Source organism: Camelus bactrianus, chromosome 6, assembly GCF_048773025.1.
Source record: "Camelus bactrianus isolate YW-2024 breed Bactrian camel chromosome 6, ASM4877302v1, whole genome shotgun sequence".
Lineage (NCBI taxonomy): Eukaryota > Metazoa > Chordata > Mammalia > Artiodactyla > Camelidae > Camelus > Camelus bactrianus.
Genome location: NC_133544.1, coordinates 33,102,509 through 33,128,034, shown reverse-complemented (window position 1 = coordinate 33,128,034; position 25,526 = coordinate 33,102,509). Strand labels below are relative to the sequence as shown.

Below are 25,526 nucleotides of genomic sequence, written 5' to 3'. Positions count from 1 at the left end.
GAAGTTGTTACTTTGTTTTTTATTTAAATTTTATGGCTGATTCAAAATTTTAAGTTATATGCTAATGTAGAAATGTTCTGAGCCTTGAAATTCTCACAAAGAATGTGTACTAAGTTAGATGTTCTAAATAAATGACAATTGATGAATTATTTATATAAAATCATACGTAGTATATTTACTCTAGGCTAAGTGAAAGGAAGACTTAATAGTTCTGACATTAGCTACTTTTTAAAAAATTACAGTTCTGTCATATTATAGATGTAAGTACATGTTCATTCCATATATGGCTTTTTATAGTACCTTAATTTTTTTTTTAACTAATTGATTTAATGACTTCTTAAGACTTTTTAAGATTTGGTCACTTAAACATTTAAAGAACTCTTTAAAATGATAACTCAGATCAATTACACTTTTAGAAATATATTTCAGTATGATGTAAAACATCCAATATTTGTTGTCCTCTACTTTTTTTGTACAGCTCTATGAATATTAAACTTAGAGTGCTACAAGACTTTATACAAATCTGCTTCTGTTTCTGATTGAGTTATTAATTCTTTTTCATATTACCCTGGATAATAAGGGCATATTTAACTTCCATGCAGTAGAACCAGAACAAAGGAATGACTGAATTCAGGACATAAACATGGTGGCTATCATTGATATCCATTTAATGTATAATATCAAAATGTGTAAGTGGCTTAAAGCATTACAGCACAAAGTAGGCAATAAAGAAAAGTTGATGTTAAAGGTAACAAAGAACTCAAGGTTGCAAATTTTCCAAAAAAAAACTTAGCAAATAACTTTAGATAGTTATTAATTACAGATAACATATATGCCCTAAAAATTACTAGATAATTACACATTTGAATGGAATATTCAGGGCTACCATCAAATTTATGGTAGAAGATAACAAATACCATAAATTCAATAAAGATTTATTATGTGTTAAATCTGGAATTGTCTCCTTTTCATTTCTCCTGACAGTAAATGGAACTAGAGGCCAGTGATTTGCTGAGACTAGAATTCAAAACTTCTGTCAGCCTAGTGGGCTTTTTTAAAAAATTATAACACACTTTAGGTGTTCTGCTTCTTTTTTTTTTTTTCAGTGGGGGTTCTGAGGATCGAACCCAGGACCTTGTGGTTACTAGGCACGTGCCCTACCACTGAGCTATACCCACCGCACCCCAGGTATCCTGCTTCTAATTCAACTTGCCAGTGATGCCAATGGGGTTTCTAACAGCAAAATATATTATTGGAATGTATTATCCTTGATTGTAAAGGCATTTATTAAGGATGAATTTTGAAATTTTTATCTTTAATTAAAATTCAAATTTAAAATATGCTCACTATAGAAAAACTAGAAAATACAGACAAGCAATAGCAAGCAGTTATTACATAGAAATAACTACTATTAAAACTCTTAGTGTTTATTGTTTTGCATCTTTGTCTAGAACATGTTTTTGAGGCTCTTATTGTTTGGTTAGTTTGGTTTTTATATCTTGTTATAAAAATGGGTTTGAGAGATACATTCTATTTTATAATCTCATATTACCTTTCTAAAAAGACTTTCCACAAATTGAGATATAAACTTTTAGTACAATTTTGGGTGAGTGGTAATTATAACATATTCATAATTTTTCTAATGTAGAAACAAAAGAGTAATTTGACAACTACTTAGTCTAGTAACTTAAAAATGGCTCATGTCTTAAGAAATTTCAAGAACTAGTTTTGATAATAAAGGAAAAATGGATGTAGTAACTCCTCTATTTTTCTGGGAATTAAGAAAATCAATTTAGGAAACCAGGCAGATGTTGAAAATAAACTAAGTTGTTGCTTGTTGTGTTGTTAACAATAACAACAAAGCATTTGGCAATTGCTGAATGAAGTGTTCATTATAAATTATTTAGAACACATTAGAACTTCTTCTTAATGTTAATAAAGACATCTGCTTAGATAATATGGTATTACCTAAGTATCACATTAAATATATAGATAATATAGAAGTATCTAATATGATACAGATTGGCACACTCTACCTATAGTTCCATAGTAATTTCACAATAAACAATGAAGATACAAATTACGATTAAGAGAATAGTTCAAAATGCAGGTAATTACTGAAACATTAAAATATGGGAAAAAGTGAAAATTGTAGGGATACATTAGATCCATAATGCAAAAAGGTGAGGGAGGTTCATTATCACTTAATTTCATATATCAATTATCAAATGATCTAAGAACCAATACATTATTGATTAAGAACAGTGTGGTTTATCACAGAATCATAATTTACAATGCTTGCAAGTCATCCATGATTTTACTTTTAAAAGAAAAGCAACATACTATTACACATTATAAAATTCAGTAGCTAGTCAGAATAAAACAGATAAGACATTCTATGGGACAAGATGGTTTTTGAATAATTAAAAGACTAGGGTTATCAGACTCATGATTTCAAAAGTAATACATCAATACTGTTTTTACTTCAGCTGGTTCAAGAATAGATGTTATTATTCAGTATCTAAAACATGAGCTGAACTCAGCTTGAATATTTAACAAAACCACTATACATTTCCTTTTTTAAAATGAACAGCATGTTTGAAATTATATATTCAATAAATCAGATTTTTACTCCTCTTTTTATAACCTTTCATAGTTTTTTAGGAGCAATATTGCAAATTGGGAGTGGAAGGGAATAACTAAAAAGGCACAGAGATAGATAACATTTTCTTGTGATTAATATTAGATTTGACATTAAAATGTGATAGTCTACTATAAAATTAGTAGATTAGTCAGAAAGATAGAACTATATGTCAATTCACAATTTGCATTAATATAATTAATTATAAAGTCAAACACAAATTGTTTGTTTCTTAACATAGCATTTGGGACTTCTGGAAATTTACTAGTGAAAGGGCAGCTGCTGGAGGCAAGCAATCTAAGGAAGAAATAGAAATCCAGTATTTCCACAGCTATGAAATAAGCCAATGAGACATTTTTATGAGGAGAAAATTTTAAAAGTGTCAACTTGTTAAGGACAAGAAAAACTTGATATAGCCCATTGTAAGTTTTTGAATTCCATAAATTAGTTCTATCTTTCCACCTTTCTTCTGATTCTTTTTATCTAGAGGATAATACATAATACATTCACAGAGTTTTCCAAGAGATACCACACTAGATGCAAGGGATAGAGAGTTACTTTTCTAGTGTTGCTTATTGTCCAATGGGAATAACAAAGAAAAAAGCAATTTCGGTTCAGCATGAGTGCTATGCCAGGATTATGCTTAAGACGCTTTGGGAGAAAGGTCGCCTAACCAGTCTTGAGAAAGGAAAGATGGGAAAGGCTTTAAAAGGAGGTAACATTTTTATGAGTCTTGAAGAATGGATAGGATAGTCAGTCAGGCAAAGAAAAGGATAAGGGCATTCCACGTGGAGGTTAAGGCATTCCTAAAGATATGAAGATAAGAAACACCCTTTGCATTGAGGAAACGTAAGTTATTTAGTATAGCATCATATTTGTGTTTTGGGAAGCAAACTACAACAGGACCCTAAATACTATACAGAGCAGTGTCAAACTGGAAGCAGGCTTAAGAAGCTGCTGCAGTAATCTGGTTAAGAGATGGTACACGCCAGAGCTAAGGAATATCAATGGATAGAGAGGAAGGGAAGTGAGTAGGTGTGGTTGAAAAGAGTGCAGGGTCCCTGTGCTGCTGCTTCTGAAACTAAATTGCATTCTCAAAATATCTGTTTGGGTGGGGAGGAGTGTACTGTGTAGCTCAGTGGTAGGGCACATGCTTAGCATGCACGAGATCCTGGGTTCAATCCCAGTACCTCCACTGAAAAAACAAAATCTGATACAAGCCCTAAAATACTACTGGGAAAGAGAAGAAAACTGGAGTTTAATATGTAAATACAAGTACCACGATAGTTTAAGTTCATTTAGTTTCTAGTCACTGGGTCTTCACCAGTAAAAATAAGTAGAGCTCTCCTTGGTTTCTATATTTGTTTTGACCCAGGGGTAGGAAAGACACAGAAGAGAATGAGAAAGAAAAAAAACTGAAAATGGAAGGAGGGAGAAATGTTATCCTGAGTGTAATATTTGGTTATTATGATTTCTGGGAACAGTTTCTATGAAATATATGATAACTACACTAAAACTTTACAAAGCATCCTGTTGCTATTTTTATAAAACAAAGTAGAAGATTTACAATAATTGTTTTTTCTCATTTAGGTTTCCAATAAGTTGGAAAATGATTAAGAATTATAAAATTGCCTGTTGATTTCAGAAAAAATAAAGCACTATGAACACAATGTTTTCCTTACCAGAATGGAGTGCATTCCCATGTAAATTCTACTTAGGCAAACTAGAGAACACCAGCAGGGAACAAGAATCAGTCCATATATAAGAGGATACTAAAGGGGAAAAAGAAAGTAAAATTAGTTAATTAAATTAGGTTAAATATAAACAAGCAAATAAAAAACAAATCACTGTACTATAAAACTCCATGAGAACAACTATGTGTCTTCTCTCTCCATTGTATTCCCTACATCAAAACCTAAGCATGGCACATAGCGGACATTCAAGAAATACTTTTTCATGAATTAACAAATCAACCAAATCTGATGTTTCTACAGTCTTCATTATGGGAACTGGCTCATTTTTCGCTTCTATAGTAAAGATTCAATCAGTGGCATGCTACAGAAGAAAAACTGGTAAGAGACATACTTTTACTGTAGCTCCAAAATAAAAGCACCTCTGGAATAGTGCCTCAATTTGGTCCAGGTTAAGTGTCCGTGCTTCCCTGAAGAGAAGGCGTTACCTCTCTCTCACTTCCATCGGTGACTGCTATTTGCAATTTTCCCATTTTCCTTTCAATATTCAACATCACGTAATTTGCTTCCCACTTTTGCCCCTCCACTGAAATTTCAAATGACAACCTTATTGTGAAAATTTTTGGTGGGATACTGGGAGCAGAAAGCCATAAAAAGGGGAAAAACATAAAATGCAGAGAACTCTTAGCATCAATGGCACTGGTATAAGTTGGCTTGGAATCTCCTGATATTAGAGGGGAGGAAATGGATGGACAGGCATGGTTTTAAGTTTGTAAAGAAGGAAGGGGCACATTTGAGGAAATTTATGCCTGACAACCTCAAATTTCTCAATGAAACTGAAGCCATGATGGTTCAATTCAACAAGAATTCAAGGTGGTGCAATAAGAAGTAGGGTTGAAAGAAGGGAATTAAGTAAGGTTGTAAGAAGAGTGGTCAGATTTAGCACAGAGTTGTTTTGATTTGACTTCTCTACTACATTTAACATGGCCCACACATTTTTCCCTGAAAATCTAAATACCCCTGATTTCTACAGCATTTCACCCTCCTGGTTCCCCTTTCACCACCTTTTTTTTTTTTTTATCCTGTGCTTTCCACACAAGAGCATGTATTCCTCCAACTGTTCCTTTAACAATGGTATAAATAAGGATTCTGTCCTTAGTAATTACTGGCAGTCTCACTTTCTCTTACTTTTTAAATACTACTTTGCATGCTTAAGACCTATCCATGTCCTTGAGTTAAGAATCATTTAGCCAAGCAATCCCTGCACTTATGTCCAGCTCGATATCCTGATGGAGTTAACCCTGCTATACCTCAGACCACACTCATCATCCGACCACCTAAACTTGTTCCTCCTCTCATTTTCCCCATTTCATTTGGAAGTATCATAATCTAAATAAGAAGCATGAATTATCCTTGATTTCTTCCTTATCCCTCATAGTCAACCAATAACCAAGTCTTGCTGATTTTACCTTCTAAATATTTCTTGGTTCTGTCATCTCTTCCCACCTTACTTAAACTGTCCTTATTCAGATCCCCATAGTTTCTTTTCTTGGTTCCAACTATTTCTTCAGACATTATTCCATATGCATGAGGAACTTGGTTAATGGGGCAGAGAGACACGTAACCACATAATGAGGTAATGGCTATATAGGAGTATACTAAAAATTCAGAGGGAGTCTAAGGGATGGGCCTTTAACTTACTTTAAGGATGCTGGCAAAGTCTCCTAGATTAAGTAAGATTCAAGTTGTCCTGAAAGATGAGTAGGGTTTAATCTTTAGAGGAAAAAAGCAGTACAGGGCAAAAAAGAGGACATTAGAAACAGCAGGAACAAATGAAGAAAGGCTGGTGCGCAAGAAATTAAGTAGTGAGGTTTTCTAAGAGAATAAGTTTACATTTTTGCTGAGGGAAGGCACTAAATAATACACATAATATATGCAAATTATACAATTAAACCTAAGTACTATGGAGAAATAAGAAGAGAACAGGTGTTGAAACAATAATGTTCATCAAATATTCTTTGTGCTCTTCCTGCAGTTAGAGTGGGGCCATGTGACTGGTTTTGGCCAATGAACTGGGAAAAGGGTCACTTATACCACTTTCAATCATTCTATGAACTCTCTCTTCCCTTCAGATGTGACCTAGAAGCCACATGCTGAGATGCATCACAAGATGGGCAAACTTCCATCAGCTTGGGTCCCTGAGGTTCTAAGCAGAACAGAGTTAGTTATTTGCTAACCCATGATAGACATAAAACACAAATGAGAAATAAGCTTCTATTGTTAAGCTACATTTATAGGGATAAGTCATTACCACAGCATAATGTACCACAGCATATCCCGTATCATAATTGAGATGGTAACAGAAATAGGATCAGGAGTATGGGAGTGTGAGTGGGGCACGTTGAAGTACTGAAAGACAGTCAGCATAGGATTTATTGACAAGCTGAGACTTGAGGCAAGACAGGATGGAAATCAGAATTAGCCAAGCAAATGTCTGACAGAAGACCATACACAAAGCAGTGGGATCGGTAGAGCAAAGTCTCTAATGAGGAAATGAGACCGGCAAGAAGGCTAATGTGGCCAGAGCAGAGAGAGCAAGGAGAAGGAGAGGTGAGAGAGGTAGCAGTGACCTGAGCAAGGCCACTGTAAGAAATCTGACTTTTTGGGGGGAATCAAATGGGGAGCCACTGCAGGGTTTTGAGCAAAGTAGTGCCATGAAATTAAGTAAGGAAGCAAGCATGGAAGCAGGGAGACCAGTTAGGAGGCTGTTAAAATCTAGGTGAGAGATGACAGTGGCTTCTGTCTGTAGTAGGCACTCAGGCCTTTTCAATTTTTCTGTTAATTATAAAGAAAAAAAAAAACCTGTTAATAGTACGGGAGAGCCAAAGAAGTAAAAACCACCACCACCACCACCACCACCACCACCACCACCACCAAGAAAGTCTTTTATGCTTTCTTCTTTCTCTTTTTTCATCTAGACCCTGTAAGGAAGTAAAAAATGTACAGATATTGATGGGAATTCTCTACCCAACAGACTGAAGGACAGTTCACTTACAGAGTCTCAAAAGCTAAGACTAAAGGTAGGGGAAAAGGAGCATTTTTGAGGAGGGACAATGAAACTGAATTTAACTCAATCCACATTTATTCAGATTTACTCTCTCCAAGCTAGATGCAGAGGCTTTCTCCCTGTTCCAGAGCACCTTTAGACCTCACTGGGTAAGAGGACTACTTGGGAAAAGAGTAAGTCACTTCAATTTTTATTGATTGGTCAATCTTTTCAGCCATTAGTCTCTACCTTCAGAATATTTTCCCTAGATTTTTTTGTGAAAAGAAACACATTTGAGGGAAGATCTGATCCAGTTCTGACTACTTGACTTTCATATTTACTCCCCAGAGAATAACAGAATTCAGTATAATAGTATCAAAGTAAAGAGGTATTTTATTAGTCATCTTTAAGCAGATAAAAAAGACCACAGATCTTATTGACCATAGGAAATAGAACTAGATAAACTAGATAAAAGTAATCCTCCTAAAGTGGGGCTGTATTGGAGGAGGAAGATTATGCACAGTAACCAATTCACCTGGCACACTTACTTTATATTTAAGAATATCCAAATTATATCTACCTTTTTAGTTTAACTACCTCTAAAATTAGAACCACTAAAATTTAGGACCACTGTCCTCATTTAGATATAACTGGAAGCAAAAAAGATTTCTGTAGAATTATCTTTTCCTAAAAAATGACAGAATTTATTACAAATATATAAAGTATTTATGGGCCACTCCTTTTCAGTCATCTTTACTGGTTCCCCCCTTTATTCACAACTCCTTAGTATTAGTGTGCCCACTTCCCAATCTACACTCACTCCCTTATTTGATCTCATTCTAAGGATTTATACACAGTCCTTATATTCATGACTCAAATTTCCACCTCTAGCCGAGATGTCTCTCCTGAATCTCAGACTTTTATATCCAACTGCCTACTTGCTCAATGTCTAATAGGCATCTCAAAGGTAACATGACCAAATCTGAACCCTGATTTCTCTTCCATCTTCCCATCTAACCTGCTTAAATTCTTAGCTATCTGCTTCCTATTAAATGACTTCTCCACTATTCCATTCCCCAGGCCAAATACTCTGTTAACCTTGACATCCTCACTCATATCCATCATAGCCAATTCATTGAAAGTGTCAGTTATACCTTCAAAATACACCTATTTGTTAATTGTAACCCCCAGGGTAACCATAAAGAAAGTACTTTAAAAAGTACACAGAAAAGAAATGAGAAGGGAATTACATGGCATACTATAAAAAATTAAACACAAAAGAAAGCAGTAATGTAGGCAATTAGAAGCAAAGACATACAGAAAAAAATAGTAAAATGCCAAGTCATTCCTTATCAGTAATTACTTTAGATGGGACTGGTTTAAACTCTCCAATCAAAAGGCAGAGATTGGCAAGATGGATAAGAGAACATGATCCAACTACATGCCACCTAGGGAAACTCACTGGATCCAAAGTCACAAAGAGGTTGAAAGTGAACAAATGGAAAACCACATTTTATGCAAACAGTAACCAAAAGAGAGAGCTAGATGGCTACAGTAATATCAAACAAAAGAGACTTTAAGTCAAAAACTGTTACTAAAGTCAAAGGACAGTATATATTGATAAAGGATCAATTCATTAAGAAGATATAATGGTTATAAACATAACTGCACCAAACAAAGCCCCCAAATAAGTGAAGCAAACATTGATAGAATTGGAGAAATAGTTCTAAAAACCAGTCTCATCAGCATTAAAAACCTGCTTTTCCACATAGCCCTTTTCCTAAACGACACTCAACAGATAATTTAAAGTTTCTCCATCACCGTCTTAATCTTAACTCAAGACTGTTGCAAGTTTAACATTTTTCATGCTGTGCAGTCTTTTGAAATGTGCAGGCCAGGCAGCACTACAAGAGAAGAATTTAATATTTTCCTTATTCTCAGTGACATCATTTCATTGGCTTTCAGCCTCACAACAATGCTGTCCACTATGCTTTTTTTCAGTTGGTCATCATCTTATGAATCCACAAATTCAGCCATCTTTCCACCTTTTCCATAGCTTTATCACACACTACAGATAATACCTGAGCATTTCCAGAGTGGCCTTACACACACACTGGTGAATTTCCTCTTCCCTTTCCTATATGTACTATATTATTGATTCCATTAACAGGACTATAACTCATGCCTGAATGAATCTTACCTAATACCTTTTTTTTTAAGCATATCACAGCCTTCTTGTGATTAGGAACACTAAACAGCACTGCAGCCTGGGGACCCTTTTAAACAGCAAAATTAAAAAAAAAAAAAAAGACATAAAAACACAAAAAAAGTGGCACTAAACAGACTTTGAAAAGGACTCTTGTATCATAGCTGAAACAAGAAAGCAGACCACTGCCTTGTTCAGTGTTGGCTGAGAACACATACACCAGGTGACTCAATATTCTGACCACTCTGCACATGTCTGAATGTACTGAATCTGGGGTTACAAATAAATTCTACTGTGTAGGTAAATTTACAAATACGTAATCCATGAACAATGAGGATCAAGTGTGTGTAGAAATTAAGCTACTCTTAAATAACATGGGCCAAAGATGAAACCACAGGGAAAATATAAAATAGAAACAAATAAAAAAGAAAACACAATACACCAAAAATCATGTAATGCAGTAAAAGCAGCACTCAGAGGGAAATGTATAGCAGTGGAGCCCTACATTAAAAAGAAAGAAATCAGTCACAACTCTGTACCTTGAGGACTAGACAATGAAGAGCAAACTAATGCTAAGCTAGCAATAAACAGCAGGGAAGTAATAAAATGACAAAAATGGAGAAACATGAAACAGAATAGAAAACAAGAGAATCAACAAAACTAAGTTGTTTCTTTGAAAAGATCAACAAAATTGACAACTCTATAGCCTGGCTGACAAAAAAGAAAGAAAGAAAGAAAGGAAGGAAGGAAGGGATGAAGGAAGGAAGGAAAGAAAGAAGGAAGGAAGGAAGAAAAGAAAGAAAGGAAGGAAAGAAAGAGTGCAAATAACAAATCAGAAATGAAAGTGGGGACATCACTACTGATGTTACAGAAATAAAAAGGATTATAAGAGAAAACTATGAACAATTACATGCTAACAAATTAGATAACTTAGATGAAATACGCAAATTCTTAGAAAAACACAAATTACCAAAACTGACTCAGAAGAAATATAGTCTAAACAGACTCATAACAAGTAAAGAAATTTAATCAGTAGTCAAAAACCTCCAAACAAAGAAAAGCCCAGGTTCAGATGGTTTCACTGCTAAATTCCACCAAACATTTAAAGAAGATTTAATCAGCATTTCTCAAGCTCTTCCAAAAACAGAAGCAGAGAAAACACTTCCTAACTCATTCTATAAGGCCATTATTACCCAGATACCACAACCGGACAAAGACATCACAAAAAAACTACAGACCAATATCCCCTGTGAATACCGATGCAAAAATCTTCTATAGAGTATTAGCAAACAAAATCTAACAGCACATTTAAATATTATACACCATGACCAAGTGGCATTTATCCCTGAAATGCAAGGGTGGCTCAACAAAGAAAAATCAACCAACATAATATACATTAACAGAACAAAGTAAAAAACGAAACCACGTGATCATCTCAATTGGTGCAGAAAAAAGCTTCTGACAAAACCCAACAGTCCTTCATAATAAAAGCTCTCAAAAAAACTAGGAATAGAAGGATACTTCCTTAACATGATAAAGGGCATTTATGAGATACCTACAGATAAATTTATATTCAATGGTTGAAAAGACTGAAAGGTTCCCACTCTGCCCTGCAAAGATTAGAAACAGAAATGGATGTCTACCTCCAACCACTGCTACCTAACTGTATTGTAAGTTCTAGCCAAAGTAGTCAAGAAAAAGAAAGAAAAGACGTCTAAATTAGAAAAGAAAAAGTATAACTATCTCTATTTACAGATGACATGATCTTAAAAATAGAAAATCCCAGGAATCCACAAACGACTGCTAGAGTTAATAACTGAATTCAGCATAAGTTGTAGGGTACAATATCAATGCACAAAAATCAGTTTTGTTTCTATGCACCAGCAATGAGCAATCGGAAAAGGAAATTAAGAAAACAATTCAATTTACAACAGCACCCAAAAGAATAAAATACCTAGGGATAAATTTAACCAAATAAATGAAAGAATGGTACACTGACAACCACATAACATTACTGAAATTAAAGGCTCTTATCTTTGACACAGGATATATTTATACACTAGGATATATTTTATATATATTCTATATGTACATATATATTACATGTGCTTATATACTTTAAATCAAAGTACACATTAATAAAATATGTACTAAAACATTTTCAGCTCAATCCATTGTTTTAACAAACATATTTGTTGTCATCTTAATTACTATTTCAGTTTCAAACTCTTAAATCACAACAATTTAGCAAGAAAACTCATCAATAGAACTTAATTATGATTTAAAATATATTTTATATCACAAACCACAATCAGGAAAGTACTATTTATTACCAAACTAGTTAATGTAGCCTTCTATTAACAAAATAGGATCCATTTCCCAATTCCTATTACAGGGAAGGGATTTATGAGGGAAAAAAATAAGGGCTACATACTACAGCTTGTATCATTTTAGAGCTGCGGGCAGACCACCGCTTTCCAGATAGTTAAGATGAAAAGGAAATTCCTAATTCCCTCTGCAGAAACCAGAGTAGAAACAAAAGAAACTTAGTAAATCCATTCTTCTGGGCAGTTTCCAACTCATTAATTCATTCCAACTCCAACCTAGCAAATAATTCTATATCTAACTGTCTCTTGGATAACAGAAAATTTCTCCCTTGTCTAGTGTGGATTCTGTGGAATTTTTTTTTTTTTTAACCTTCAGTTCAGTTCTCTAGGGTTGGGAGCAAATCTAGTCTGGGATGACAGTAACCCTTCTGGAGCTGCCTCAGCACTTAGGGGAGTAAGTGGAGTAGAGGCAGTTCATTACAGTAGTTTCCAAAATGCAAAAGGCACTGTAATAGAAAACTCAAACTCTGTCTTCTCCACACTGGCAAATGTAGCAAATCATTAAGAGCCCCACTTTCTATTTTTTAAAACATCAGAACTAGGAAGACTAGGAAGGACCAGCTCTCCACTTTTGCTCTGCCATAGCAATCTAACCAAACTTTCTCTCACTTCTGATACATATTTGTCGAAAGGTCCTTCCTTCACTTCACTTCACTCTCCACTTCTATCCCTACCTAACCCAATCCTTTATCTCTGAAAAATAAACTGACTGGGTTTTTAATACCCAAAATTCAATCCTAGGCAGATGTTACAAGAAATGCACGTGAGTTTGTTTACTGAGATGTTAACAGATTAATTTAACATAGTTTACTATGTACCAGGCACTATTCTAAAAGCTATACATGGACATATACACACTCATTGTCACATTTTTTTCTCTGTGAGTTATCATAACATTTTGTGTATATTTCCCTGTGCTATACAGTGTATATGTCCATGAATAACTGAAAAATTGTGCTGAACACTGGAATTTGACACAACATTGTAAAATGATTATAAATCAATAAAAAATGTTAAAAAAAAAGACAGTGTACGTATAAAGGCAGCAAAAGAATAATATTTACCTGCATGATGCCTTTACAAAATAATAAAGATATAATTATTTTAAAAAAAAAAATAAATAAAAGCTATACAAACATTAGCTCATTTAGTCATCAGAATCCTAAGGGGTAGGTGTTCTAATTTATATCAAACAGGCCCAGAGAGGCCCTAGATCAAACAATTATTAAATTACAGAGCAGAGATTCAAACACTGGAGGTCTGATTCCCACTCTGAGCTCTCTTAACCACTATAGTAAGCTGTATAAAATGTGTATAAAGTATGTTGTTTGTTTAATTTTTTATATCCCTAGGATCAAAAATATCACTCAGATATTTTTTTTCTTTTTTTCTTTCTTCTTTTTAGATATTTCTTACTTAGGTCTTTCTTAGAATGGAGGCTAGGTACAAATTTCAGCTAATTGGAAGTAGAAAGGATCATATTAATTCCACTCCCCTCTCTTTACAGAATAAGAAACAGACCCAGGGGATGCTAAATATTTAGTATTATATTCTAGTGGCCAATTCTGATGCCTTTTCCAATTTACCTTGACTATTACTTTACACTTTTATCACTACACAAATAGGCAATAATTTTAAGTTTGGCATGGGTTCCTAGTTTCTGTTTTCTGAGAATGTTGAGCCTTGTCTGCTGAATATATGTATTTCCTCTAAAGAGAATGTTTTTACTTTAAATATTTAGATCTTATCAAAAAGATGAAAGAAAATGTACAAATCCTTCACACTCTCTAATTAATAAAAATTTACCAAACCCCAAACAGATTACAAGACCTCCTAGATATTTTTAATTTCATGCCACTATCCAATCATGTCATTGTAAACTGTATTACATGAACACTTATCTAAACATTTCCTTCAGTTATTCTACCAAATGGTGTTATTCTTAATGATATGCTTTCCTTAGCTATTAATCACACATAATCAGAATTTTTTTTTTATTAGGACATTTTCCATTCACATTCATTGAAATCAGTAAAAGAAGAAGAAAATGACTTGCAATTAAAGCAATTACAGAGACTATCTTTAGAAGAATTTTAAAAATTTCAAGGAAACTTAAACATGAGGCAGAGGTAGGACCAAGAAAAAAATTATAAACTTAGGCAACCTTTCTGGAAAGCATTTTGTCAATACAAAAAAGAGCTCTAAATGTTTACATACACTGACCCAGTAACCTCTCTCCTAGAATTCTTCACTAAAGACATAGAAATGAGGGCAAGGGTTATATGTAAATATGTTTATCATAAAATTACATATACCATGCAACAATGAATAAATCAATATTTATGGATTATAATCTAGTGGTTTAAAGATCAGTTTTTGGAGCTACACAGATCTGGCTCTAGCCACTTACTGTATGTATTTATTGGGTCTCTAAAATTGTAAATAACAGACATCAAATTATCTTGAGAAAAAAAAAAAAAAGAGAAGGATACAGAGTATCTCACATAACCCTAGGGCAGAATGAGGTTAAGCTTCAAGAAGAAACTGGAATTATAAACTGGACAGTCACAGGACCACCCCTTCTTTGTACATATCCACTTCATTTTTCTTTTTCTGCAAATTAGCTTCTCTGCTCTTCAGTCTACATGGCAGATGAAGGTTTCTGAATTTACTACTTCTTCATAGAGGAAACCTGCTCAAACTCAGTACCATTTTCAGTTCCTGATGGGCAAGATTATGTAGAGAAAATACGGCAGTCCTGTAGGTGAGGGAGCCTTCAGGGGGTTGGGAGTTAGGCAGACTCCCCAAAAGGTGCCTAGTTCTTCAGGTATGGGACCACGGGCTAGTTTCATAGTCTCTTTGCAATGTAGTTTCTTCATCTATAAAGAAAATAATATTAACAGTAAGGACAATCCTATAGTATAAAAAGTATTTTGCAGGTATAGGAAAATACTTTATTCATTAAAAATGCTTTCTAGTTTTTACCGATAGAAAATTTATGACATAATGTATTAGTAAGAATTCTCTAGAGAAAATGAACCAATAGGATATATATGTATACATATATATTGAGAGATTCACTGTAAAGAATTGGCTTTAAAAGGAAACCATAAACAAAATGAAAGACAAGCTATGGAATGGGAAAAAATATTTGCAGACAATGCAACCAACTAGGGATTAATTTCCAAAATATACAAGCAGCTCACACAGCTCAGTATCAAAAAAACAACCCAATCAAAACATGGGCAGAAGATCTAAACAGACATTTCTTCAAAGACATACAGGCACATGAAAATATGCTCAACTCACTAATTATTCGAGTAATGCAAATCAAAACTACAATGAGGTAGTACCACACCCATCAGAATGGCCATCATCAAAAAGTCTATAAATAAGGGGGAGGTTATAGATCAGTGGTAGAGTGCATGCACAAGGTCCTGGGTTCAATCTCCAGTACCTCCATTTAAAAAATAAACCTAATTACCTCCCCCCAAAATTAAAAATATATATATTTTTAAGTCTACAAATAATAAATGCTGGAGAGGGTGTGGAGAAAAAGGAACCCTCCTACACTGTTAGTGGGAATGTCAATTGGTAAAGCCACTACAAAGAACAGTATGGAGGTTCCTTAAAAAACTAAAAATAGCGTTACCAGGGGAGGTGGAAATAGCTCAGCAGTAGACTGCATGCTTACCATGCACAAGGTCCTGGGTTCAATCCCCAGTATCTCCATTAAAAAAAAAAAATACAGTTACCATCTCATCCAGCAATCCCACTCTTGGGCATATACCCAGAGAAAACTCTAATTTGAAAAGACACAGGCACCTCAGTGTTGATAGCAGCACTATTTACAATAGCCAAGACATGGAAGCAACCTAAATGCCCATTAACAGATAAATGGATAAAGAGGATGTAATATATGTATATTTATAATGGACTACTACTCAGCCATAAAAAGGAATGAAATGTCACTTGCAGCAACATGGATAGACCTAGAGATGATCATACTAGGTGAAGTAAGACAAAGACAAATATCATATGATATCACTTATATGTGGAATCTGAAAAAAAAAATGACACAAATGAACTTATTTACAAAACAGAAACAGACTCACAGAGATGGAAAACAAACTTGATTTGTTTTGCTACTGGGGAAAAGAGGGGAGGGACGGATAAATTGGGAGTTTGGGATCGGCAGATACCAATGTCGACTGAAATAAAATGCACAACCTAAAAGCTGAGAGTTATGTTTTATTCAGTGGACATCTCTGAGGACTCGAATCCCTCGAGCCTGGGATGACAGCCTCTCAGAGTAACCTCTTACTTGGTCTGGTTTACCTGCCTCCAGTCTTGCTTCTCTTTAGTCCATTTTCCATACTATTGATATAAGAGTATTTCTAAAACACCAATATAATCTCCTTGAGCAAACAGACAATATTTGTTTTATTCACTCTGATATCTGGAGAGCTTATGTTATTGCCTAGTACTTATTAGAAATATGAAGAGATTATATTTGTGGAATTGAATGTCATTACCTTGATTAAAGCTTTTTAGTCAATGAGGAAAAAAAGAAGTATAATTAGAGCAGAAAAATATACATGTCATTATTCTCAGTTGACATGATTTTTTTTCTAGAACAGATGAGAATAGATTACAGATGAGAATATAAATACAAATAACTAAATTAATGAAGAGTTGATCAAAGTTGTATAGGTGATCAATGTATAAAAATCAAGTGCATTTCTGTATTCCAGCCACAGAAAGTTAGAATATTTGAATTTTAACAAGATATCATTTACAACAGTAACAAAAAAATAAAGTAACCAGAAATAAACCTAACAAAAGATATGCTTGATCTATATGGAGGAAAGTATAAAACTTCATTGAAATACATATAAGAAAATCTAAATAAATAAGATTTACCATATTCAAACATAAGAAGATTCAGTATTATAAGGCTATCAATTCTCTCCATATTACTTTATAAATTCATTGCTATTTCAGTAAAAGTCCAGACAGGGTTTTACATGGAAACTAAAGATCTGATTCTAAAACGCATATTGAAAGCAAATATTCAAAAATAGCCAACACAGTTTTGAAGAATATGATAAAGAACATCCAGAAACAGATACCAAGACTTTTTCTAAAGCAACTACAGCAGTTAAGACAATGATATTGATAAACAGACAAACAGACCAGTGACATAGAACAGAGAACCCAGAATTAGACCCATACACATATGGGAACTTGATATATAACATAAATGGCATGACAGGTAAGTGGAGAAAGGATAAACAATTCAAAAATGGCACAAGGTCTGTTTATTATTTATACCAGATCCATACCTCACAACACACACAAACCAACTAAAGATGCATCAAAGACTTAAATGCAAAAGGACAACTTTATCTTTCCAATTAAAAAAAAAATAGCAAAAAGATTTTTCTTTTAGAGCTAGACAAAATCTGAAGTACACATAGAAAGATAAACAAGTTAAAACAGGAAGAATTCTGAAAAAATATTTATAAAGCTATAATAAGTATAATAGTCTAGAACTTGCACACAAAAATCAGATATATCATTCTAAATCAAGTTATGGTTACAGACCCAAACATATACCTATATTTAATATACGATAAAAGTGACAGTTCAAGTAAATATGGAAAAATGGACTGTTCAATAAATGGAGCCATTGGGAAATATCAAGTTGAATTCCTTCCTCAAAACAAGATGGTTCAAAGATTTAAGCATTAAAAAAAAAAGAAGAAACCATAAAAGTACCATAAGAAACCATGGTAGAAAGCCATCCTAATATTACACAAAACCTAAAAACTATAAAACAAAGGACTGAGACATATAAAGAAAAATTTCTGCTTGGAGAAAAACAAAGTCAGAAGAGAAGTTACAATTTAGGAAAACACTTCCAAATTACCACAGTCAAAAGGCTAATTTCACCACATAAAAGGCTTCAAAAACTAGTAAGTAACCCAAGAGAAACAAAAACATGTCCACACAAAAACTTATGCAAAAATATCCATAGCAACATTATTCAAAATAACTAAAAAGTAAACCCAAATTTCCATCAGCAGATGAAAAGGATAAATAAAATGTGGTATATCCATCCAATGGCATATTATTCAGTATCAAAAAGGAATGAAGATACATGTTATAATATAGATGAATCTTAACACATTATGCTAAGTGAAAGAAGCCAGTCACAAGAGATACTGCATGCTTCCATTTACATGATATGACAATAGTAGGCTAATCTATAGAATGGATTGGTGGTTGCCTAGGGGTGCTAGGGATTGGGGGGAAATAGGGAGTAACTACTATGGGTATGAGGTTTCTTTGGGGGATGATGAAAATGTTCTAAAGCTGAGTGTGTTGATGGTTGCACAATTCTATGAATATATTGAAAGCTACTGAATGGACTATTATAAGTGGGTGAATTGTATGGTATATGAATTACATCTCAGTAAGGTGTTATTTATAAAAAAACAGAAAACAGTAAGTAGATTTAAGAGGATTTCTCTTTCTGCCCTTAAGTGATTAAATGTTGTAAGAATAGCTGTTCCACTGTAACCAACCAGAAAACTACACAAACGATATGAAAGAACGGTTTTCAGAAAACAAGTAGCACAGGACTGTGATTCATGAGAAAAGGGAAACAAATGAGAAGAGTCCTATGATTGCCCTGGCTTGCTGCTAGAGTCAGTTTCCAGGCTGTAGCACAGAAGAAGAACCAAAACAATTCAGTCCACTGAATTAATGGGAGATAAACAGGAGTTCCCAGAGGCCAAAGCAGCTATAATTTCCAGGAGAGTACTAGGAAGGGACTCCGCACAGAGGGAGAGGCCCAGAGATCTGTAGAGGCATCTCTGCAAATTGCTGGCTGAGAACTAATCTGTGCATGCATGGAATGAAAGTCCACCAGGCTGGGAGAAAACTATTGGAAAATAGTAGGACAAATAATTCCCAAAGCTCACAAAGGCTTGTAACTGGTTTTCCAACAGGCGCAGTGCTGAGGGAATTGGGTTGTCTCTGGAAGGTTATCACCTTAGTAGTGAGACTAAATTAGCTCTAGATTATGGTTATTCTAGACCCACTCTAGAAAGCCTAAAAAGAGTAAACTGACAAGTAATTTAACTGTAACTATATTTCATTCTACTTGATGAGTTTATCAGAAAATTAGGTATTGTAGAAGAAAAGATCAGTGAATTTGAAGTCATAGCAATAGAAACTATCCAAAACAAAGCCTGGAGAGCCAAAACACTATAATCACTGCCACCATTATCATCATCATAATCATCATCAAAGTATTAGTGATTTATGAGTGACCAGTGTTAAACAATCTAACATACATGAGATTGAAGTTCCAGAAGGGGAGGATGTGGGGGAAGAAGGGAGAAAAAAATTATTTCTAGAAATAATGCAGGAACACTACAAAAATAACAATGTTTTCTGAATTTTATGACATATATAGATGGAAAGTGTATGACAATAGTACAAAGGAGGGAAAAGGGGAAAATGAAGTATACTGTTGCTATACTTGAAGTGGTATAACATTATCTGAATGTAGAGCATGGACTTAAAGGAAAAAAAAGAAAACCAAAGAGGTATAGTCTTTAAAAATTAGTAAAATACCAACAATCTAATAGAAAAAAAATAGAGAAAGTCTTTGACTACGCAGTACTGGAACAGTCAACAGTCAACTTTTAAATAAATTATGTTAATATACTGGAACATCATGCACATGTGAAAAAAAGCAGATAGCTCTCTCTACTGCAAGCACAAAGTTAGTACTCTTTAATTTTTGGAGAAAAGAAAAGGAAAATCTTCATGATACATTTTTAAGTGAAAGAGGCAAGGTCTAGGATAGTATGTTACCTTTTGTATGAAAAATAAACTAGGGGGAGGGTAGAGCTCAATGGTAGAGGGAATGCTTAGCATGCACCAGGTCCTGGGTTCAATCCCCGGTACCACCATTTAAAGTTTTTTAAAAATAAATATATATGTATGCCTACAAAAGTAAAGACTACCTCTAGAAGATTGATCAAGAAACTTCTAACAATGAATCCTTCTGGAAAAGAGATCCTGGAAGCTGTGGAATAGAAAAAGAAGAGAAATGTACTCTCTTCTTCATATTTTTATGTAAATATTGAATTTTCTACAATCCATTACCTATCCAAATAATTTAAAATCAAGAGTTAATAATAAGCACTTATAAAATCAGGAAAATGTGCATTTCAAACACAAGTATCACACAAGATAAAAAAGAAATCAAGTAGCAATCCAATTTGATTTTTTAATAAACTGTGTTTCTTCCCAGAATGATCAGTTTCCCTTGACTCCTAAAGCCTTTTCTGGTCTTTGTCATTTGTGACCTACTTTTGTAACTCCTACTTCTTGCCTTTCTTCTGTTTACCTTTCCATGATCTCACAGGTATCTTCCTTTATTATCTATAATAAGCTATATTTTGATAGAATATCTTATGTTCTTTTTTCCCCCCTAAAGCCCTCATTATGTTTAATTTTTTATTTATATTAGGAAGATAGAGAAAAGGAAGGGTGGTCAAATCAGCATTTAATTTCAGTTAACAACTTACATCTTTAAAACACAAATACTTGTGCTTATTGCACATGTATGTACACATAATCTTCTCAAGGCATATAAAAGCTATTTTTGTATTTTAAGAACACACTCGTATCTATTTGAAAAATTTTATTATTGCAAAGATTATTTAAAAATCACAAAGTGTGACATGAAAAGAGTTTTTTCTCTGAAAGCTCTAGGGCCCGTCTATAAAGTTTAAAGTCAGCCTCTGAATCACTAGCTATGTTACTTTGACTAAATCACTTACCCTTTCTCTACCTCAGTCTCCTATCTGTAAACTTGTATTCATAATAGGACCAAACACTGGGATATTTTAAGAGCAGAATAAATGCAGTAACAGACATTTCAAACAATGTCTGACCCAGAGTAAGACCTTAATAAATGTTAATAATGTTAATAATGCAACCATTAATATTACTAAAAGTAGTGAAAACATATTACCCGGGACTATCTGGGAATGGGTTAGGCTATAAAATGTGTGATGTCATTCATTTTTAAAAAATGAAATTCATCTAAACTTGCTTAATGTTATTAAATCAAGTATATAATTAGAACTCATTCATTATATGTTGTCTTATTTAAAAATTAAGCCTTTTTATTTCTGAAAAGAGCGCGTGGACATAAATACAAGAGGAGTGCCTTATTTTTTTAATTTCAGATTGTTTTTCAAAGGACTATGCTCTTAATACCTGATGTTCTTTATTTCTTATTTTTTCCCAATTCAGTCTACAAAAAATCCTAATAAATAACATGTGAACAATAATCATTATCTTGTCCAATGGATCAAGTTATTTAATACACATAGAAATGCCATAACACTTTCTATCTTGCATTACTGTAAAATTTCTAAAAAATAATTCTTCCAGTATACCAAATGATGGTTTAGAGCCATACTGTTTCAATCTCCATTTTTGCATTACCAAGATACTGCAAGAGGATTCAAAGAATAGAATTACAAAAGAACTGAGACAGCAATGTTGGAGAAATATAAAATATATTATAAGGATCAAGAGTTAATTTTACTGAAGGGACTTTAGAAAGTACATTTTTCCCTCAAAAATACTTGGGGAACTTCAGTAAAATGTAATACCCCTCACTTACCTAACGAATCAGAATCTCTGGGAGTAAGGTGCAGAAACCACACTTTTAAGCAAGCCCTCAAGTAATTTTTTTGGTTTACTGTCATTTTAAGAAGAAACGAGGAATAATGAAACAGAAAGGGTTATTTTAAAAGGCTCCATGTAAGTGAATCTTGACCAGATTTCAAGTAGGAACAGTAAGTGGCATGAAGGGAAGAATGAAGTAGTTATTCCAAACCAAAGGGATGGCATGTAAGATGACTCAGTTTCCCGAGAGATTTCGGCATCCTAAGCATATAGAAGTCCTGAATAAGAAGTAGAGGCACAAGCAGGTGGACACAACTGTCAACCAAAACTGCTATTAATTACAAAAACACTAGGCTTTTGTTGTTTAATTCTTATCCCACTTTCCAATACATATATTTTTTTCATTACTCACTCTAGAAATATAAGCCTCCTAAGTACTAAAATACTAACTGGTAGAGAAGAGGACCAAAATAACTTAAGCAAAAGGAAGGCCCTTTTGTTTTCAAGTCATAACAAGGATTTTTTTAAAAAGTAAAAAGGTAGAAAAGTCATTTTGGTTTTTGTACTAAGTTATGTACATTTATAAACATAGAACATTCATATAAGAGACTTTCTTTTAAAACAGCTAACCAAAAATAAACAATTATTCAAATTTGGAAGTTCATTCAAACTTAAGAGTGAAAACATGTAAATGAAGAAATAAACTGATTTTACAGATTAATTCTAATGCAACTGGTCAGCTTCCAAACCTGTAAAATTACAATTTGAGACTAGGTGATTTTTAAAGTCTTGTCCAGCTCAAATTCTAAAACAGTATGATATATAAATTCCTCAAACTTTGTATTAAATATACTAGGTTGTTCAAAAACTATAACATAAGCATATTCTGACAATTCAAATAACCCCAAAATGTTAAAATATTGATAGCTTCATCCCATAAACAGTCCAGCAGTACTGTTCTCAGACTCTGTTAACATGTGTTCTGAATGATGATGAGCCCAAAACCATCTTCTCTTACTTGGACTGCTAATATTAATAACATGCCACATAGCTACACAATGAGGAGTTACAAAAGGCGTTATCATTATGGAATCCTGAAAATCTCTTAAAAATAAAGAGAAACATCATTAGCTAACCAGTAAATATCATGCCCAGCATAACTCAATGACAATCTTAAATTCTGAAGCATCTAGAGTAAATAAATTTGAAATATTTATCTATCACATAAAACAGGCAGTACTACTTTACAGTCTGAATATTACTGTATATCTCCTGTGGTTAAATAGGAAAAAAAAAACTTCCCATGGTAATCTTCCCTCATAATTCTGATATTTCTTAGTATACACAGTACATATTTTCCATGTTCCTGTATGAGAGATGCACTGCACGGAAGTGTCCATGGGGGCAATTAAATCTGAGATAAGTGAGCTTATCATAATGGAGTTTTAAACAGAATGTGTATTTCTCACTGTAAGATGATTCTGTGTTGTAATGGGAAAATAAAATCAAGGGAGTCTGATTCCTTGGATTCTTCACAGTTATTAACTTTATTCTTAAATTAGTGGACTGGTCTGCATCTGCAGGATGAACAAACCTTACAATTTAAAAGACAGATAACTAACACAACATTGTAAATCAACTATAGTCCAATAAAATTTTAAACAGAAGCAAAGAACATCAGTCTAAGAGTAAATTTTGCTTGTATATGAAAAAGAACTCACTTCTAAATTTAAGTAACATTTACAAACCATGATGAACTGAAAACTGTCAGGCTGATCTTGCTGTCATACTTATCATTTTTACAAACCCACTTAGTCTGATGAAGAATCCTAATTTTAAGAATAACTTTAAAAGGGTGCATTTACAGACAGAGTTCATTCAACAGTAATACTGCAGCTCAACAACTGTTTGTACAGATCTGTGATCCAGAAGCTAATTAAACTTTGTGTCTATCAGCAAATTAGCAACCACACCCCTTAAAAGAGCACTCAGGCGGTGCTCCATTAACTTTCACAAAGGGTGGCTTTCATTTAAAATCCATTACTTCATAGCCTGGAACGACCATGTTTGTTTTAAAAACACTGTCTCGGAGTAAAGCCAATGACTTTATCTACGCCTGAAACAATGTGGGGAAAGGCACCACATATAACTGGTGAATCTTAGTCACCCAACGATTAATTAATTATAAGGACATTATTCTTAATCATAATAACGTTCTCTGCATCACAAGTATTAAAGCCATTTAGAAACTCAACCAAAGCCCGATGACAATGTATTATTAGCCCATGAACAGTGTTTCTTTTAGGTTCTAAGAAAGGCATTAGTATAAAATACAGTTTGACCGCTTAGTCTCCAGATTTCCCCTGATCGTTTTACGATCATTTTTAAACCTAGAAAGGGCCTGTCTGCGGGTACTGTGAAAACCTGTGCAGAGAGGTTTGGGAGGGGAACATCCAAACTGAAGTAACTGCGGAGATCAACGAGGATCCGACTTCTTTAACTCCCCTAGGCTGAGCGGGGAGAGAACAGGGAACCTTACCTGCCAGCGGCCATAGGTGAGGAGGATCATGGAAATGGGGATGGCCGTGCCGGACATGGCGTGGGTGGAGGGCATGCTGTACTCGGAGTTGTAGAAGACCTCCAACTTGACCACCGGCGGCGAGGCGGGCCGCGGCAAGCGGATGATGTCCTTGGTGCACTGGCCCAGGTACATGACCAGCACCCAGATGACCACGAGCCTCCGGCCCACCAGGGCGTCCAGGTTCCAGATCCAGAAGGGGAAGAACAGGATGTAGAAGAGTTCGTTGCCCAGCTCCGTGCCGAAGCAGAACAGGTAGTAGAGAGGCCAGTTGCTCACGTGGGCCAGCTGGCCCTCCTCGCCCGTTAGCGAGTTGCGGCGCAGGGCGCCCGCGCGCCGCGTTGAGGCCGGGCCCAGCTCGGTCGCCAGCCCGTTCCGCACGCCGTTGGGGGCGCCGCCGCCACCAGGCTTGGAGGGGCACTGATTGCGGTCGCTCCCGGGCGGCGTGGGGCCTCCGGACGCCCCCAGCTGCAGCTCTCGGCGCCGGCAGTCTCCGGCGGGGGGCGCCTCCGCCTTCTCATCCTCCCTCGGGTCCGCGGTGGCCGTGGCGGTGCGGCTCGCCGGCGCTTCCACCCCGCACAGCCGCTGGAAACGGGCCACTTTCTGCGGCTCCTGCAAACTGCCGGCCAGCTGGGCCAGGCGCTGCCTCAACGACATGATAACGGGACGGCGCGGCCCGCGGACCGGAGGACGGCGGCGGGAGGGTGGGGCGGCCCCGGCGCAGCTCCGAACCGTCCCCGCGCGCCTGGCCAACGGCAGCGCCAGCCGCAGCGGGAGCTGCACCTCTCTCGCCTCGCTCTGCTACGCCGGCTGACGGCGCCACAGGCCACAGCGGCCGCCGCGCGCCCCCGCCCCGCGCGCGCTCCGCCACCGCCCGCGGCCTCCACGCGCCGGCGCGCGCCGTGCCCCGCCCCCACCGCGCCTCAGGAAGGGGACCCGGCCGCGCGGGCTCGCCCCGAGCGCATCCGGGCGGCGTCAGGGGCGCTGAGGCGCCGCGGGGCGGCGGCCTTAAGGTTCTGCTTAATACCCACCAGGCGTCGCGGCACTCGGCGGGCAGGACGTCGCCCGTCCCCCTTCTCTATCTTCAGCCCTGGTTCCCCTCAGCCTGGGGTTCCCGACTTCCCTCTGTCCAGTGTTGACTGGGAGAGACCACGATCCTGGTGCCAAGTTCGGCGGTGCTGGTGCCAAGCACCCGGACGGCCTTTTAGCCCAGAATCAAACGGTGAATGAAGGAGAAGTAAGCACCACGCGCCC

At 35.8% G+C, this 25,526-nt stretch overlaps 1 protein-coding gene across 1 annotated transcript in view; it reads right to left on the bottom strand.

Annotated features, from left to right (window-relative positions):
- SGPP1 (sphingosine-1-phosphate phosphatase 1) overlaps positions 1-25,173 on the bottom strand; it is a 33,972-nt gene extending 8,799 nt beyond the window's left edge. The window contains exons 1-2 of the mRNA XM_010962253.2: positions 24,234-25,173; positions 4,324-4,413 (exon numbers count right to left, since the gene is read on the bottom strand). Of these exons, the coding sequence (XP_010960555.1) occupies positions 4,324-4,413; positions 24,234-24,929 (786 nt within the window). The 5' untranslated portion in view covers positions 24,930-25,173. The remainder of the gene's footprint in view (positions 1-4,323; positions 4,414-24,233) is intronic.
- Between the last annotated feature and the right edge of the window lie 353 nt (positions 25,174-25,526).